The sequence below is a fragment of the Lycium ferocissimum genome, chromosome 4, assembly GCF_029784015.1.
Source record: "Lycium ferocissimum isolate CSIRO_LF1 chromosome 4, AGI_CSIRO_Lferr_CH_V1, whole genome shotgun sequence".
NCBI lineage: Eukaryota > Viridiplantae > Streptophyta > Magnoliopsida > Solanales > Solanaceae > Lycium > Lycium ferocissimum.
In genome coordinates, this window is record NC_081345.1 from 22,667,120 (window position 1) to 22,683,640 (window position 16,521).

Sequence of the window (16,521 nt, forward strand, 5' to 3'; positions counted from 1 at the left end):
CTGTTCCTTCTAGATACGTTTGATGTTATTGAAACAGTCAGTTTCGTTGAATTTAAAGCAGCAAACGATAAACATGTGTAGATCTTCGAAAATATTTGGAGTAAAGGCGTAGGGACTATCATGTAGTAACAATGTTTGGACTATTTTTCGTGTTCTATAGTTCATTGATGAAAACATGATTTGCTGATTTCCGACTGAATCCTAGTTTGGGTTGAAAGTTTGGTTGTAAATAAGGCTTGTCTGATTTAATTATTTCATGGTTAATTTCCTTGTTCTTCATAGAGTTTTTCCTGTTTTTGAACTTGGCAATGGTCCAACATTGTCTTACACTTTGTTTGGATGGTTGTTATGTATTGTTTTATAATGTATCACATTATATCGTCTTTGTGTTGTATTGTATTGTATGGTTTTGACGAATACAATGTTTGGATAGATCATATCGTTTCCCGTCTTTCCATAATGGTAGACATCAACAATTTGAAGGATAAACCTACAAGAAAAGTAGGGTAAGGTGTAGAGCTATCATTAAAAGGTAGGATAAAAGATAAAATATGATTATTAGGGAGTAATGAGTAAAGACAAAATGAGAAAAATAAATAAGGTAACGACGCGATAGCACCACATCTATCGTTACATAAAATGAAACTTTTCGTCGTTACGTAACGATGAATTTAACGATACGATATAATAAAATTTACGTAACAATCAAAACAAGCATTGTATTTAAACTAACAACATATACTAAACAATAGTTAACAACCATCAGAACAAGCTGTTAGGTATTTTCCTTGTTATGAACAAGCTGGGAGTTGGGGTTATGTTCGTGGTTCCTACTGATATCATTTGTTGGTTCTTGTGTTTGAAGTTTATTGTTAAAGACAGGACATGATTTTGTGATTCTATCTACCACAGGATAAACATATACTTACTCGAGCCTTCATAAGCTATCTTTTTGTTTTGTGTTTTCCTCTGTATATTTCTATTAATAGAGGATTTTCTATAGGCACCTTTGCACATGTTTGGCCATGATAGTCATTCACTTTTTTCCGGAATTTTTTTTTCACTTTATTTGAAAATCAACGTTTGGCCATGAAAATTCAAAATACAACTTGAATTTGTATTTGGAATTTGGAAAATACCTAAAAACCTATTTTCACTTTTTTTCACTTTCAGTACATTCAAACAACCAAATATTCTTTGCAAAAACTATTACCAAACACAACTCCATCTTCAAGTCCAACTTCAAAATTACAAATAAAGTGAAAAATATTTGGTTTTCATAGCCAAGCGCCTACAATTGTCATTCTAAGTGATTTTCCAATTCTGTTTTCCTATTTTGTTGAGAATTTTCTTCGAGTAGCTGGATATGGATAACATTGCTGTTTTCTGAGGGAAAAAAAGTTCCATCCTCAAAGGTTCATGTTACAAAAGTACTTGCCTATAATTAGGCAGTCTTCCTGCTCAATGTTTCGCGTACGGGCTTCTCAGTTCTCAATCTGCACGCTATCTTCAGTGGTTCTTGCAAGTCATTTCGTGTGGATGCAAGGCATCCTTTTACATAGTTCTAAAATTGTATGTCATTTTTTATTTTTTTTTATTTTAATGCCACTAAGTAGAACTTAGTGGGTGTTATTTTATTGAACTAAATAATAAGTATTTACAAAGCAAAAGGAAAACAGAAAACGTAAAGTTCACCAAAGGTCACTTTCCTAATCTTCTTCTACGCCGACAATTCCAACCCACTTTCTCTCGCCGGTGAGATGGGAGCCAGGAATCGAAGACGCCGCTGCAACAACAAGATCTTGACTGTTGATATTCAGAGGTAAAATTCGATTTTTCTGGTATAGCTTCACTTTTCTCGCACCTAAAAACTCTCACCTGATGCAGTGAAACCATATCGACGGAGTAATCAACTCTGAAGAAACCGAACCTCCCCAATCATGTCAACAAAATCGAAGATCTGCTAGTTCCGCAAGAATCGAGGAATAGCAAAGATAGGTAAGCTAATCTTGCTTTGAAACCCACCTGAAAAGTCCTTCAAGTATGAAATCTGGGTTTTTCCTTATAGATCTATCTTCTAGAAAAAGTGTTATCTGTTGATGTGTTGTATGATGCCAAATAGAGACTGAATCTTTGACAGTACTGTGAATCCTGCTTCTCTCTTATTGATAAAACCTCAATGGAATGAGCCGAAGCTAATACCACCATTGAAGTCTTATTAATAATTGAGTTACAGACCTACTCATGTACTTCCTTGATACTGTTTATTTTTTGCTGGCCTGATCCTGAGATTAGGTGTTTGTTGTTTGTCTAAATTGAGAATTTTCCTACCTGCACTAGGCAGTTCAGAAAAGCTTGTGAATGTTGAGTTACCTGCAAAATCAAAAGCTAGGTTAGTTAAAAAATCAGCTAAGGTATTTCCTTCCCTAAACACATGTTGTACCGCCACATTGTGATTCTCTTTCATATTTCTAATTCTATCCACTAATGTAGCAATACACCATGGTGTTTCCCATTCTCCATCCACCACCCTTTTCATCACCATAGAATCTGTTTCCAGGACCAAAGGGTAAATCTGCTTGTTCACACAATATGATAATCCTTCCAGAATTGCCCTAGCTTCTGCTACTATGTTAGTAGTCTCCTCCATCTCATTGCACTGAGCATACACCAAATCCCCTCGCCAATCTCTCACACAGAATCCATAAGAACTAGGGCCAGGGTTCCCTCTCGAAGCTCCATCAGTATTGCATTTATAACACCTTTCATTAGGAAACTTCCAGTAGACTGTCCTAGTTATAAGCATAGGTTTGTATCCCTCTAGAAACCTTACCATTTCTGGCCATAAGTAAGGTAAATGTGTTAACCAGGGATACCTAAGCTTAGCTAGATAATACAAATTGTTATTCACTTCATGTATCACCCTTTTGAAACTCATACTGCCTCCGTGTCTGATTGTATTTCTTCTTTTCCATAGTTCCCATGTGACCATAGCTGGTACTGCTTGTAGTAATGGTTTAAGCTTGTCCCCACATTGCACATTCCACCATGCTCTGATTACCTGATGAATTTGCACTAAGTTCATTTGTACACCTGCTGCATTCATAAACACTCTCCATACTTCCCCTGCAAATTCCCCAGTCACAAATAGGTGTTGTACTATTTCCTGACGAGGAATAGAACAACAATAACATCTAGAAACCACAGCTATATGCATTCTCTGTGTACCGATCATCAGTAGGAAGTTTGAATTTCCATAGCCTCCATAGAAAAAAAGATATCTTAAAAGGTATCCCTTTGATCCACAATAGTTTGTATTCCCGCTCGCTCGTTCGTTCGTGTCTCAAAGAGTTCCACTATGCACTATTGACAGTGAACTTTCCTGTACTTGTTGGCATCCACCATGGTTTGTCCCAGTAACCCTGTAGCTGCTGTATGTGGATATCTGATTGTATGTGCTCCACAATATCTTCTGGAAAATTCTGATTTAGTACCTCATTTTTCCACCTTCCTTCCTCAATTAAATCAGCCACCTCCTCTAGATCTTCGTTAAGTGGGTAATCTATTGGGACTACATGTTGTAGAGCTCCAAGTTTTGTCCAATTTTCATACCACACATTAGATGATCCTGCTTTGATTTCCCACCAAATCTCATGTTCTACAGCTTCCCTGGCTTCAAGCATCTTCTTCCAGACTTGTGATCCTCCTTTCCACTGCACTAAAGTAGGGATTACTTTCTTACAGTATTTATTCCACAAGTAATTTGACCAAAGGGTGCTGGTAGTTCTGAACCTCCACCATAATTTAGCAAATAGGGCATTTGAAACTTCAAATAGAGATTTAAAACCAAGCCCCCCTTCCTGAGTTGGTAAACAAATATTCTGCCAAGATGACCAATGTTTACTTTTCCCTTCCTCTTTACTACTCCAAAAGTATTTAGCAAAGATCTTATGTATCTCATTCAAAACACATTTTGGAGGTGCCAAAACTGAAAGTAAATGAATTGGCATGCTTTGAAGTACACTCTTTATTAGAACAAATTTTTCCTCCAAAAGATAAAAGCTATCAAGAAAGGAGTCGTGTGTCAAGCTTCTCGCATTATAATGGGGATTTTGGTAGTAGTTGCGATTGAGATTTTGTCGGCAGTAATCTGTTTCCTTAGTAAGGAGTAGTGGTTAGTGTTTACATGAGTGTGGAGCCCTAAAAACAACAAATGGATTCAAGTGGGTCATGCAAAATCAAGGGGCCTTTACACAGAGTCGGGTTTATCCCGCGCGCACCCAAAAGGGCAATGGCCACGTTTCCATGTCATAAAACCAAGGGTCCCTTTTGTTTTTGAGTTTGTCAAACCTATGATCATTAGGCCTTTTGAGCACAGAGCTTAAGTACTGTAACGACCTGTTTGGTCGTTAAAGTCATTCCGGCATTTTCGCCCCTTTCCGAGCTTGGTTAGCTCACTTTAGACCCGAAGGACAACGGATATGCTTCCCGCAAGGTTCAGACTTGATTTGGGCGACTTTTGTGAAATATGGTCGTGTTAAAAAGAGTTGACTCAAAGTTGACTTTGGGTAAACGAATCCTTTTTCGAAAATCCGTCATTCCGAGAGATCCGATGGTCATTTAAAAGTTGTACAAGATATTCTGTTCGGCTCCCAACGCACTCGTGGACGCAATGATTGGGGATTTGGGCCGGGAATTGGAACCGAGGTACCGGGTGGACCCACCAACGAGACCTCCGTCAATTCCGAGGCCACGAGCGGTTTCGTAGCGTGTTTTTATGTGTGTCCGTGTATGCGTAGCGATGGCTCCCGGAATTAATCGGAAATTCGTATTGAAGTGTGAAAACTTTGAAAGTTTCTAGCACCGGGGCGCCCGCTGTGGTACCTGTGACCGCGGCAACAGACACAGCCTGGGTCACCTCACCGGGCACGGAGCGGTCATTGCCACCGGGCATGACCGCTCGTACGGTCAAGGCGCGCCCGCCCGGAGCGCCATGTCCTAAGCGGCAAGACGGGGCAGCGAGCTTATTAAATGAAGTGTTAAAAGCCCTTAGTCTATCATTTAATACCATTCCGAAATTTGAACTCTTGGGAACTATTTTTGGGGATTATTGGTGAAGATTTTTGGTGGTAAGTTCTCTAACCTTCTTGCTAATTCATTTTCCTAATCATCTTAGAACCTTTTTTCTTGTTAGTTCATTAGTAATGGAAGATTAACGGTGGGTTTTGATGGATTTTCTATCTAGGCTTATTAATGATGAAATTGATTAGGTTTATGCTAGATTATGATGTATCTAAGGTTGTTAATCATATATATCTCGTTATTAGTGTTGAATTCTTGAATCTAAGAGTTAGGGTTTACACCCAAAATTGGAGGTTTTACTTGAAATTCGAAATTAGGTGAATCCTTGAGTTAATTTAGCAATTAGTTGTTGGATTTTGATCACCTAGTGCTTAATTTGATATTTTACTCCTGAATTTCCCATTTTGACCTTGTGGGCCCCGTTTCCCCAAATTCTAGAGTTGGTTTTAACCTAAATTGAATAATAGCAATATAGTTATCGATCATGATTTCTAATCTAGATTTCGAATATGCCTAGACTTTCTTGATCTCGAGGTCACCTTGCGGGAAAGCCAAGAGTACCGTTTGTCGTGTTTTCGTTTTCTGCCATCCAAGTAAAAGTTATGACTTACTCTTGACGAGACTGTGGTAGCGAAGCATATATTTAGACTTTATTGCCCGAGAAAGCATATAAACCTTCTACGAAGTCGTCGGATATGTATTAGGGTCCTCGTTGTGTGATCGAGGCCAGTCAACCCGTCAGGCGTGATCGAGTTGTCCCTATTGTCGCTGGTTTGACGCCGTATAGTGATAAGTGTGATACTGGAGACGTTTCGAGATATCTTATTCATGATATTGGACGCCCACTGTCGCATTTGATTTCGAGGATAGTATTCTATATGACTGTGGTAGTCTTTCATGATATTATTGTCGTACCCATGTTTGGTACTTGTGATATTGATCTGATTATTCATGTTGACTCATACTTTGCACGCATTCACATCTCTCATGATATTTTGCTGATACATTGATGATACTTGATGAAACACTGTGTTGAGCCGAGCTCGCTTGCAATGAGAGCCGGATGCGAGTAGTCCGATATCCGATGGTCGTTCCTAATCGTGATCAGCGCGCTTTAGTGATATAAGTAGTCCGATGTGTCCCACGGTTGTCCCGAATCGTTGATCGTGGTGATACGAGAGTCCAATGTCCGACGATTGTCCCTAACCTGGGACGAGCGGAAAGGCGTGACTTCGCGGGTCCCCCATAGGTTGTGCTACCGGGACGTCGATACTTCCATCCGGAGTACATGTGTACACTGCATTGGCATTCTTACATCATTGCATTGCATTGCATCTTGACTTATATTGTGATGATCCGGTGTTTTACTTATGTTGTTGATTTCGGGTTGTCTATATATTAAGACTTGACATACTTGGGTTTAGATGCTTCAACCTAGGTGATGACGGATACTCATTTCTGATTGTGTTTGACTTATACTTGTTAATTTATCTACCTATCCTGCTGTGTTGTCTGAATTATGTTAGCTATACTTAGTCGGCCGATGATACCTACCAGTATTGTGATTTTGTACTGACCTGCACTTACTATTCTTTTATGAATGCAGAGTTTCAAGTTGGACTTGCTTCCATCTCTCGTGGCTGATAGTCGCCATCAATACAGCTTCGAGTTTTCAGGGTGAGCACGAGACATTCGCTACCTTGAAGTCTCCTCTTATTATGTCTTACTTATTATTATTTTCCAGACTTATATATTTTTCATTAGATACTCTTGTATGGATTAAATCGTAACCCTGGATGTATTTCCTTATTTCCACACTAATTCTATTATAGTATCATAAGACTTGCATGATTATTCTCTTCCGCTTAAATTGATTTATTTATTTATGTCTTTACTTTCGTTGGGTTGAAAATTCGCTTACCGAGGTGAGAAAGATAAGTGCCCGCACAGCTTAGCCAAATTGGGTCGTGACAAGTACAGAGGAGGACAGAGTTACGTATCACTCAAAGTAGACATTATGAACTGATAAAACATCTAGGTTTCAGAAATCTACCACTCCACCAGGAGTATCAATACTAAACCACCCAATCTCACCAATAAAAGTGATCAAAAACCAACATTTCTGCTAGCTATGCAACATGAAAGAAAACAGTTTTATGTTACCTTTGATAAAACATCCTTTATGATTTTAATTTTCCAAAATAATTCCAACGCAATAAACATAGAACATATAAGAAACCTCAAAGAGAAACCAATTCAATATAGCAGCTTGCTTTGTGACTATAAATCTCAATTTTTTGCGAATCAATTCAATAATCTTCTTTTCCCTAACAGAAACTATTCCTACAGCACAGTAGAAAATATCTGATAAGATCATTGGTGATTTACCAACAAGATCAACCAGGTAGATTCATATATATTAAGGCAAAAAGATGAGCATTATCCAAGGACAAATGTGCCAAAAAAATCCTTAAAAGTATAGACCAAAATTGGAAATAACAGCATTGTTTAACAAAAAGACCTAAAGAAGAACAGCTCTGGAACAGAACAAACTCATACTCAAGCCTCAGCCACCATTTCAGCAGGAGCCTCCTCGGTGCTGTAGACAATAACCTTTGATGCAGGCTTTCCCAAGATATCAAAGTACTCTTGGAAAGGAGACTTGGTGAAGCGAGTCTCCTTCCAGAAATCTGGGGTAAGGAAACCATATGTCTTCATTAAACAGTCAAAGGTCGCCTGCATAAAAGGAATATATTGAGCTCCAAAAGTTCAAACACATGCTAAACCAAGCGCCATGGGTGAGAAAAACAATTAAATACAACAAATGAAGTTCCTCTCCAGAGCTGAATAGCTCACAATCTCAAACTCGCATCAATTTCATTCTATAAAGACAAATCACAAATACGAAAACTAGGATTAGAAACAATAGATGGTAGTTCCAAAGTTAAATCATTCTGTTATTGCCTCCCACAAGACCATTTTCCAATTAAATCTCAACTTAAAACAAGGGCTTTTCCCATTTTTTGCAGTTCGGCCGATAATAATTACGGGCGCTAGCAAAAATATACAAAACCCATAACTTACTATGTCTATAATATGTATTCTTTGTGTATACAATATGTATAATTATACTTAGAGCATGTCTGGATGGGCTTATAACTTATTTTGGCTTAGAAACAAGTGCTTCGAAGCACTCTTTTTATCTTACCCAAACACTACAAAAGTTGGCTTAAAAGTACCTAAAATAAGCCAAAGCCAAACAGGCTCTTGATATACAAAGCCTATACATTTGGTGGTTATTACTCTTTTTGAGTGGTCCAAGAATGTAATTATCCCTTTAAATAACCTGTTAGACATGTTTTGATTGTTCTTAAAAATGTGTCTTAAGCAATAGTTACAAACCCTGACTATCATAAAGACAATCTAGCATCAAACTCAACATTAACATTAGACACCCCAACAGAAATTGAACAAGCGTCTTCTATGGTCCATTAATATACTTAACCAATCTCATTTCCATTGGTTTATAACATTTATTTCAAGCTACCCTTATCCTAACCTTAAAATTAAGCATATATTTTCACATGGTAATCACAGAGGCCTATATATGTCTATAAATTATGGGAAAATTAAGCTCTTATGTCTACTGGGAAAGAACATTAACCCAGTTTAGCCCGGTTTTTCCTTAAACGCCTCTTATACACTATTATACACTTTCCTACAAGGTGGATACATTGTCCACCGCAAGTATATAATGTTTGTATAACGTATATAAATCCCCCATTATTATTGCATACATCCTACTCCATAAGCAAAACAACCACCCTTAAATAAATCACAACTGAACAAAGACAAAAACATAAAATAAAACAAACCTTGATGAAGTTTCCCAGAAAATTAAGCTACCCTTATCCTAACATTAAAATTAAACATACAATTTTCACATGGTAATGGCAGAAAATTACGCTACTTATAAACTTTCATACAAGGTGGACACATTGTTTCCCTAGTGTACAATGTTATATAAGCACTGTCGCGAAAAAAGTAAACTTAAAAATATGGCTACTAAGGTGTAATATATTATGTTGGGTTGTATATTTTTGTAAAAATCCCAATTATTATTGCACCCATCCTACTCCATAAACAAAACAACCACCCTTAACTAAATCACAATTAAAGAAACACAAAAATAAATAGAAACCAAACCTTAACAAAGTTTCCCAGTGTTTTAGTGGACCCACGAGACGACGTAAAAACATCCTCAATACCGGCAAACTGAAGCACCTTCTTAGGAACACGTGCAGCAACAATACCCGCACCACGTGGAGCAGGAACCATCCTAACAGTAACACTCCCACATTTCCCAGTAACTTTACACGGCACAGTATGTGGTTTCCCAATCTTATTCCCCCAATAACCTCTCCTTACAGGAATAACCGATAACTTAGCCAATATAATCGCCCCACGTATAGCAGTAGCCACTTCTTTAGAACACTTAACACCTAACCCAACATGTCCATTTCCATCACCAACAACAACAAACGCTTTAAACCGGGTTCTTTGACCCGCCCGGGTTTGTTTCTGAACCGGCATGATTTTCATTACTTCATCCTTTAGTGATGGGCCGATAAGCAAGTCTATGATCTGGAATTCTTTGATGGGGAGTGAGTGAAGGTAGATTTGTTCTAAGGACCGGATTTTGCCGTCTTTAACGAGGCGACCAAGTTTGGTGACGGGGACCCATTTTTCTTCTTCAGATTCGCGACGGGGACGGCGACCACCACGACCACCGCGGCCCCGGTCACCGCCTCTTCCACCACGACCACCAAATCCACGGCCAAATCCTCCTCTTTCGCCGCCTCTTTCAGCCATTGTGTTAGGGTTTTGTGAAATGCTTGGAAAGAGTTAAGAGTGGGCGTGGACATGAAATAAGAGGGGTTTTTATATGTAATGGCTAGGGTTTCAAAGTTGGGCTTCGAATTAATGGGTAATGATAAAAAGGCCAGATAAGACAAATAGGAGTATTTTAGCCCAACTTCAATTAAGTGTGCAATCTTAGACCCGAAAAAGTGCGCGGATTGTCCTTCATATGGACCGGTCTTTGATTTTTTCCCCCAAAATCGGTGGTTTTTTTATTTTTGTCCCTACTACTCATTCAATGCAAATTTGTGAGTCAAAATATCCTTATTCGCTGGTCTATGAAATCAGATATTCTAGATTGGAACTCCAACAGAGTTAAAAAAAAAAAAAAAAACAAAAAAAAACAAATTCGTGTTACATAGAAACTATGCCTTAAGTCATAATTCTATAGGATAACTTAATTTTGACAGAATTATGCTGCATAAGACATAGTTTCTACGTACTTTTGTAGGATGCTAAAAAAGGCATAATTTTTATCTGAATAGGCATAAATTGCTATAAAGCCTTGCCTTACGATTTTTTTTTTTTTTTTTTTTGTGACTGAGCCGGGATTCAAACCTCAAACTCCATGGTATTAGGTGAAGGATAAAAATTAAAGACCACCAATTTGAGGGACAAAAATTAAAGACCAGTGCCTTTCAAGGATGATCATGCAAAGGAATTTTTACTGGTTATAGCTTCTGTTAAGACCTAATTATTAATAATAACTACCCTTTTATTTAATTATAATTAGTAGCTAATTCACTTTTCTAAATTACTATTGGTAGCTATATCAAAATACGTACCAAATACATATACCTTTCTCTATTCCACTACACTATCCATTTCAGATTTTCCATCTCTCAAAACCCTAAAAAACTTTTCTCTCCTATAACATTATACAATACGCGCGTAGCGATCCGGGCTCCGCCCCCGATGACATCCGACGGATCTGACAAAAACAAGCACGTATCTCTCTCTCTCTCTCTCCCCTTCTCTCATACGCACGGCTTTACGAACATTTGAAAACGAACCACCAAATACCATAAATGGCGACGCAGAAGCGGCGGAGGGATCGGTCTAACAGGATCTAGTCGATTCCGGCGTCGGCGCGTCAAAATACAACTAATTCACTACGCAGTCTGGCTTGATCTTCCACATGTTGCCTCATCATTCATCTTCTTTTCTTTATGGCAGCTCGGATCTGCAGGTTGAGTGTTTTCTTATTTTTAGTGTATTTAGTACCGAATAATAGACGATGTATATCTAGAATGTAGGCGAGAATGGCTCGGATCTAGCTAATTTCAGTCTGCAAGTTTGATATTTTTGTTAACGTTGTGTTGTTGAATATGTAAATGGTGTATTTGGTTGAATGTGTGAACATATGTGTTGGGCTGAGATATATGAGCCGGTGTTTTCAAATACCACAATTTAATGTATTTGGCTTCATATATAATTTGAATGTACACAATATGTTTGACATTTTGTTAAAATCCATTCAAATACATTGAATATATGAACGAGTCATTTTTCAAATACACGGATTTTTGAATGTATTTGAGCACGTATGTAGTTTTGAATGTCTGTGATGTGTTTGAAATTTTGTTGAAATGGCATCAAATACAACGAAAACCCATAAATGTAGCTACGGAATCAATATGTATTTGAAAACAAAAACGAATACAGCAGTTAAAATCACAATATGTTCGTTAAATAGTAGCTATGGTTAGTAATATTGAAAAGGTAGCTACAGGTAAGGACCTATTAAAGGGGTAGCTATTTCATGTAAGTTTACCTCATGCAAATGACCCATTTTGAATGACCTACAATCTTTAAACCCAATTTCAAGATTGGCAAAGCCATTCATTTCCTTTCCTTTCCTATGAAGATCCAAATTTCTCTCTTGCTTCTGGAACCACCCACAACTCTATCCTACTCATTGGAAAGAAATTTATATTCGTCCTATAATTTTATCTCAAAATAAATTGTTTCATCAACATTTGGACTATAGTCATTGTTTCTCTTCCAACCAATAGTTTGCATAGTTGACTGCTCGATAAAAAATATTTACATTCACCGGCTAATAAACAAAATGTATATATTATAAAGTTTATATTTATTTATTTGGGTGGATGGATATTTATGTTAATTCCCCTTTATGATTATGAAGTCTTTTATTTTATGTTAGGTTGTTAATTTCTGTCTTTTATAAAAATTTTAAATCCGTTGACATATATAAAAATTTACAATATAATCAAGTCCACGATTATATGAATTGTGGAGTACAAATTAAGCACTATATTAACGAAATAAAAAAAATAGAACTATGTACACTATATTAACAGATTAAAAAATAGAACTATGTATTTTTCTTCTCGTGAACATACACATAATAAAGTTATGTTTTCACTACCCTAAGCGAGTCGCTTTTGGAAGCATCTTATACCCAATTTATGCATCTACTGAAAAATATGGAATTATAGCGTTGCTTCATATTTATAAATATCCCCTTTTGTTATTCACTAAAAACAAAATATCATTTTCTTCCTCTTCACTGAACGATACAAATATAGTTGCATCTCTATGTAACTAAGCAAATAATAAATTGAAGGAAATAATCAAAAAAATTGAAAATAAAAGAATTAACATTATGTTCCACCTATCTAAAAATACTTGGTTGATAACCTTATTAGATCTCTTTATGATGTACTGCCATACTCCTTGAGCATTAATAAAGCACAAAACAATTCAAATCATTTAAATAAAAACATATACTTTTAAGCAATCAATTAAAACTCTTTAAAAACATAAAGAATTTGAAGGAATACCTAATTGTGGTAATTGTAAAACGTAAACTATGTTTGTTCTCTCTTATAAATCCATCGCGTACTATCAGTAAGTTTCTATCTTTTAGTTCAATTTACTCTAATGACTAATAAGGCTACATTTTTGCAGTAGACTCTTTTTCCGTCATCGTAGGTGTCTTGAATTGCGTCATTACTCATTTTATGCTTCTTTTAACATCTTGACCTATACTTTAATCAAATCCGAGTACACAAACCAAGGCAATCGTATCCTCAAATTCGATGTATTTGTTTATTTTTATTAATTATGAACTTTGATGAAATATAGTGTATTCTCCTACTGTTTGATTTTATATGGCCAGGTGTTTGATTGATATAAAAAATTTTAAAGAGGCCTTTATGATTCACTAAACATGGTATGACATTTCTATGGCTATAAAGAAATGTCATTAGAACAAATAATAAAGATTAAAGTTAAATCTTTTTTAATTAGACTAAAAATAAAGTGTAACAACTTATATAGTAGTAACAACATTTTGGTGTCCATAAAGTTGAAACGCTGGTGATTTTTAGAACTAGCTTAGTCCCTTAAGCAATTACTTTTGGAAAGATACGTGTGCACCGAGGGCACTATGACTAGGAACAAAGATGCTTTTAATGCCATCGAAAAAAAAGTAGATTAAAGCGCAGTGTTGCCACAATGCAAGACAAATATGAGGAAATTCAGGAACAAGGAGGCCCTACCCACAACCACTTTAAACCATGATTTTCAAACAGATGCATGCTACATTTGCTCAGCTCAATGTGTATCACTAACAAAGTACGATGCTGCTTGCATGATATTTTTGCTATGAGAAGAGTGGAGAAAATGACAAGAAATTGTGATCTATGTTTGGGAGTGGGTTGAAATTGGTCACTCTAAGAACACTTCGTGATTTTGGTCCAATTATATTTCTTAAAATGACAGAAATGATGATTTAAGTTGATCAAAATTGAGCATTGTTGGTCCCGAAAATCAAACATTAATAGACTCTGGCTGTTAAACTTAATATAAATGGTGGAGAAGGAAATATTTAACATGGCTCACATTTGAAGGTGCGGCTTTTTGCTAATTCTAATCTATTTCTGAAATTATTGGTACAACACATTCTGAGGAAAAAATGAAGTAATTTGTGGAGATTGAAAGGCTGCAGATTAGGAGGTTTTAAGCCTCCCCACTTGTATGCCAAATAGCGGAGGTTAAAGCTCACTGCGAATTATATTTTCAACCTCCGCCAAATTTTGAAATTTTTGTAGTAAAACTTTTTGAAGTCACGGTTGCTTACTGTTTTATTTATTTTTAATTTTAGCCAATAAGTACGATACGGTATGTCGCCGATTTGTGAGATTTGTCCAAAAGCGTTCCTATTGTTTACAGTTAAATCCATTTTAAAAAGTTTCACGTAAAGATCTAGCAACCATAATTTGTTAAATGTTGTGAAGACAAAAAAATGCTCTTACAAATTTGGGGATCCAAGAAGTTACTTAAGAAATGGAATTTAGACCATTTTAAACATATTTTCAAGCATAACGGACCATTTCTGTCATTTTCTCAAAAGTGAGATACTTTGCAAGAAAAACATCATATGTTGGAGCATTTTGTGGTTCATATTATTGTAGATTATTATGCTTTGTTCATACTTCAGTTGGGCAACTTTTCCTTTAGAAACTATTTTGCACCCCTCTTTTCTTTCCTCTCTTTTTCCTTACTTTTCTTTCAAATAATTTTAAAAGGCAAGGACCTAACAGACAAAGAATCAAGGCACACTGCACACCAATAAAAACTTTGTTGTTATTAAAAGGAAAGTGACAAATGGACCAGACACAGTGATGAAGAATCCTTCCTTAAACCTTCCTCTCCTTTATACACACACCTTCCAGAATTTTCCTCTTTCTCTTCACACCATTTCCTTCCTCTAACACTGATCATGTTTGATCAAAGAAAACAAACTCCCAATATCCATAACCATATTCATACAGCCCTGTCACAACCTCAAATGACAATTGTGACAGTTGAGGAACCTCACAATTTTGATTTCCAAGTAACAAAAAAACTTAGGAATCAATTTGGAGCTTCAAAAATTGGAGATCATGAAGATGATGGTGCTGATGAATCTGGGTGCATCTTCACCATCTTTATGGCCAAAATAGCCACCAAGAAGTCAGTACATCCTATAATTAATTATCGTTTCACTTTCGCCAGTTCTAGAACTCAAAGCTATATTGAAGACTAATGGGAACTCATGGAAATGGTTAAGAATATGCCTGAATCTTGTTTTGAGCTTTCTTTAAAAGATATTGTTGAGCAGCCTAGTATGGGAATCTCCAAGAAAAATGTTTAATCAATAGGGAGAAAAACCAAGTTGTGCAGAACAAGAGTTAATATTAAGAAGAATGATCAGATTAGGAAAGCAAAGTTGATGAGAAGTAAAAGTGTTGAGAATGGAGGGTTATTTCTTAAGATGGTTTCACCTGTTTCTTTGAGATCAAATAAGAAAAAGAAGAAGAAGAATTCATCAGCAAATACAAATAGAATTTCCTAGAAAGCCTGAAGATCAATGTGAAAACTCATCAAGAGTTTGGAGAAGAATTAATTGGAAGAAGAGATTTTCAGGTTCAAGTAGTGGTAGTAGCAACAATAATGGAAGCACTGGCAGCAGTTCTGGCAGCAGCAATAATAACTAATAACCGAAACATGGCAACAAGGTATTCATTTCTTACAAATTTCCATCAAGCAAATCTTTATTTTCTGGAGATTTTTAATGGGAGTACTAGTTATGCTATGGATATACTTAAAGACTTGTCCTAATTCATGGGACTATTGTTTATTCATACTCAAAATCCACTGACCTGACTATTTTAGTTCTTGCCACTGGGCTAATTAAAGAGGAAGTGTTCCCTACCTCGAATTATTTTGAAACTCAAACTAACGAAGCTTTGATTATGAGTGGAGAAATAGTTATGCTATGGATATGCTTAAAGACTTGTCTGCGAATTCATAGGGACTCTTGTTTATTCCATACTCAAAATCACGCAACCTGACTATTTTGGATTCTTGCACATAGATAACTAAAGAAGTGTTCCCTACTACGAATTATTTTGAAACTCAGCAGGCTTTGGTTATGAGTGGAGAAATAGTTATGCTGGATATGTAAGACTTTATCTGAATTCATGGGACTATTGTTTATTCATCCTCAAAATCCACTTGACACGACTATTTTGGATTCTTGCCACATGGGCTAACCTAAAGGGGAAGTGTTACTCACTACAATTATTTTTGAAACTCAAACGCGGAAAACTTTGGTTATGGTGGAGAAATAGTTATGCTATGGATATGCTTAAAGACTTGTCCACGAATTCATGGGACTATTGTTCTGAATTCCTTGGACTATTGTTTATTCCATATAAAATCCATGACATTATTTTGGATTCTTGCAGCAAAATTTAGCCCAAGGAAGTGTTCACTACTACGAGTGTTTTGAAAACAAACGCGGAAAACTTTGGTTATGAGTGGAGAAATTTCATTCTTCCACCACACTCAAGGTCATGAAAAGCGCTCTTACGACCTAGGTTTGTCAGTTTAAAGATCAAAGAAGAATTTCGGTGGATTGAATAATCTTGCTCTTCTTTTCTTTTTTGTTCAAGAAAAAGTTTCTACACAACTTTTCCACTACTAGAAATAAGGGTTTTTGCACCG

General features: G+C 36.4%; 1 protein-coding gene and 1 pseudogene across 1 annotated transcript; one reads left to right on the forward strand and one right to left on the reverse strand.

Moving 5' to 3' along the window:
* Positions 1 to 7,465: 7,465 nt before the first annotated feature.
* Positions 7,466 to 10,004, reverse strand: LOC132051857 (small ribosomal subunit protein uS5x-like). Its single transcript, XM_059443106.1, has 2 exons — positions 9,289 to 10,004; positions 7,466 to 7,818 (listed from the first exon to the last, which is right to left on the reverse strand). The coding sequence occupies exons 1-2, from the start codon at positions 9,952 to 9,954 to the stop codon at positions 7,642 to 7,644; spliced, it is 843 nt and encodes a 280-aa protein (XP_059299089.1). The 5' UTR covers positions 9,955 to 10,004; the 3' UTR covers positions 7,466 to 7,641.
* A 4,670-nt stretch (positions 10,005 to 14,674) lies between these two features.
* On the forward strand, positions 14,675 to 15,509 carry LOC132053825 (uncharacterized; annotated as a pseudogene).
* Positions 15,510 to 16,521: the final 1,012 nt, after the last annotated feature.

Excerpts from the sequence above, each read along its gene's own strand:
- LOC132051857 (XM_059443106.1), bottom strand. The coding sequence starts at position 9,954 with ATGGCTGAAAGAGGCGGCGAAAGAGGAGGATTTGGCCGTGGATTTGGT. Across the intron at positions 7,819-9,288 it reads CACTGGGAAACTTTGTTAAG|GCGACCTTTGACTGTTTAAT; the intron begins GTTTGGTTTCTA and ends CCTTTTATGCAG.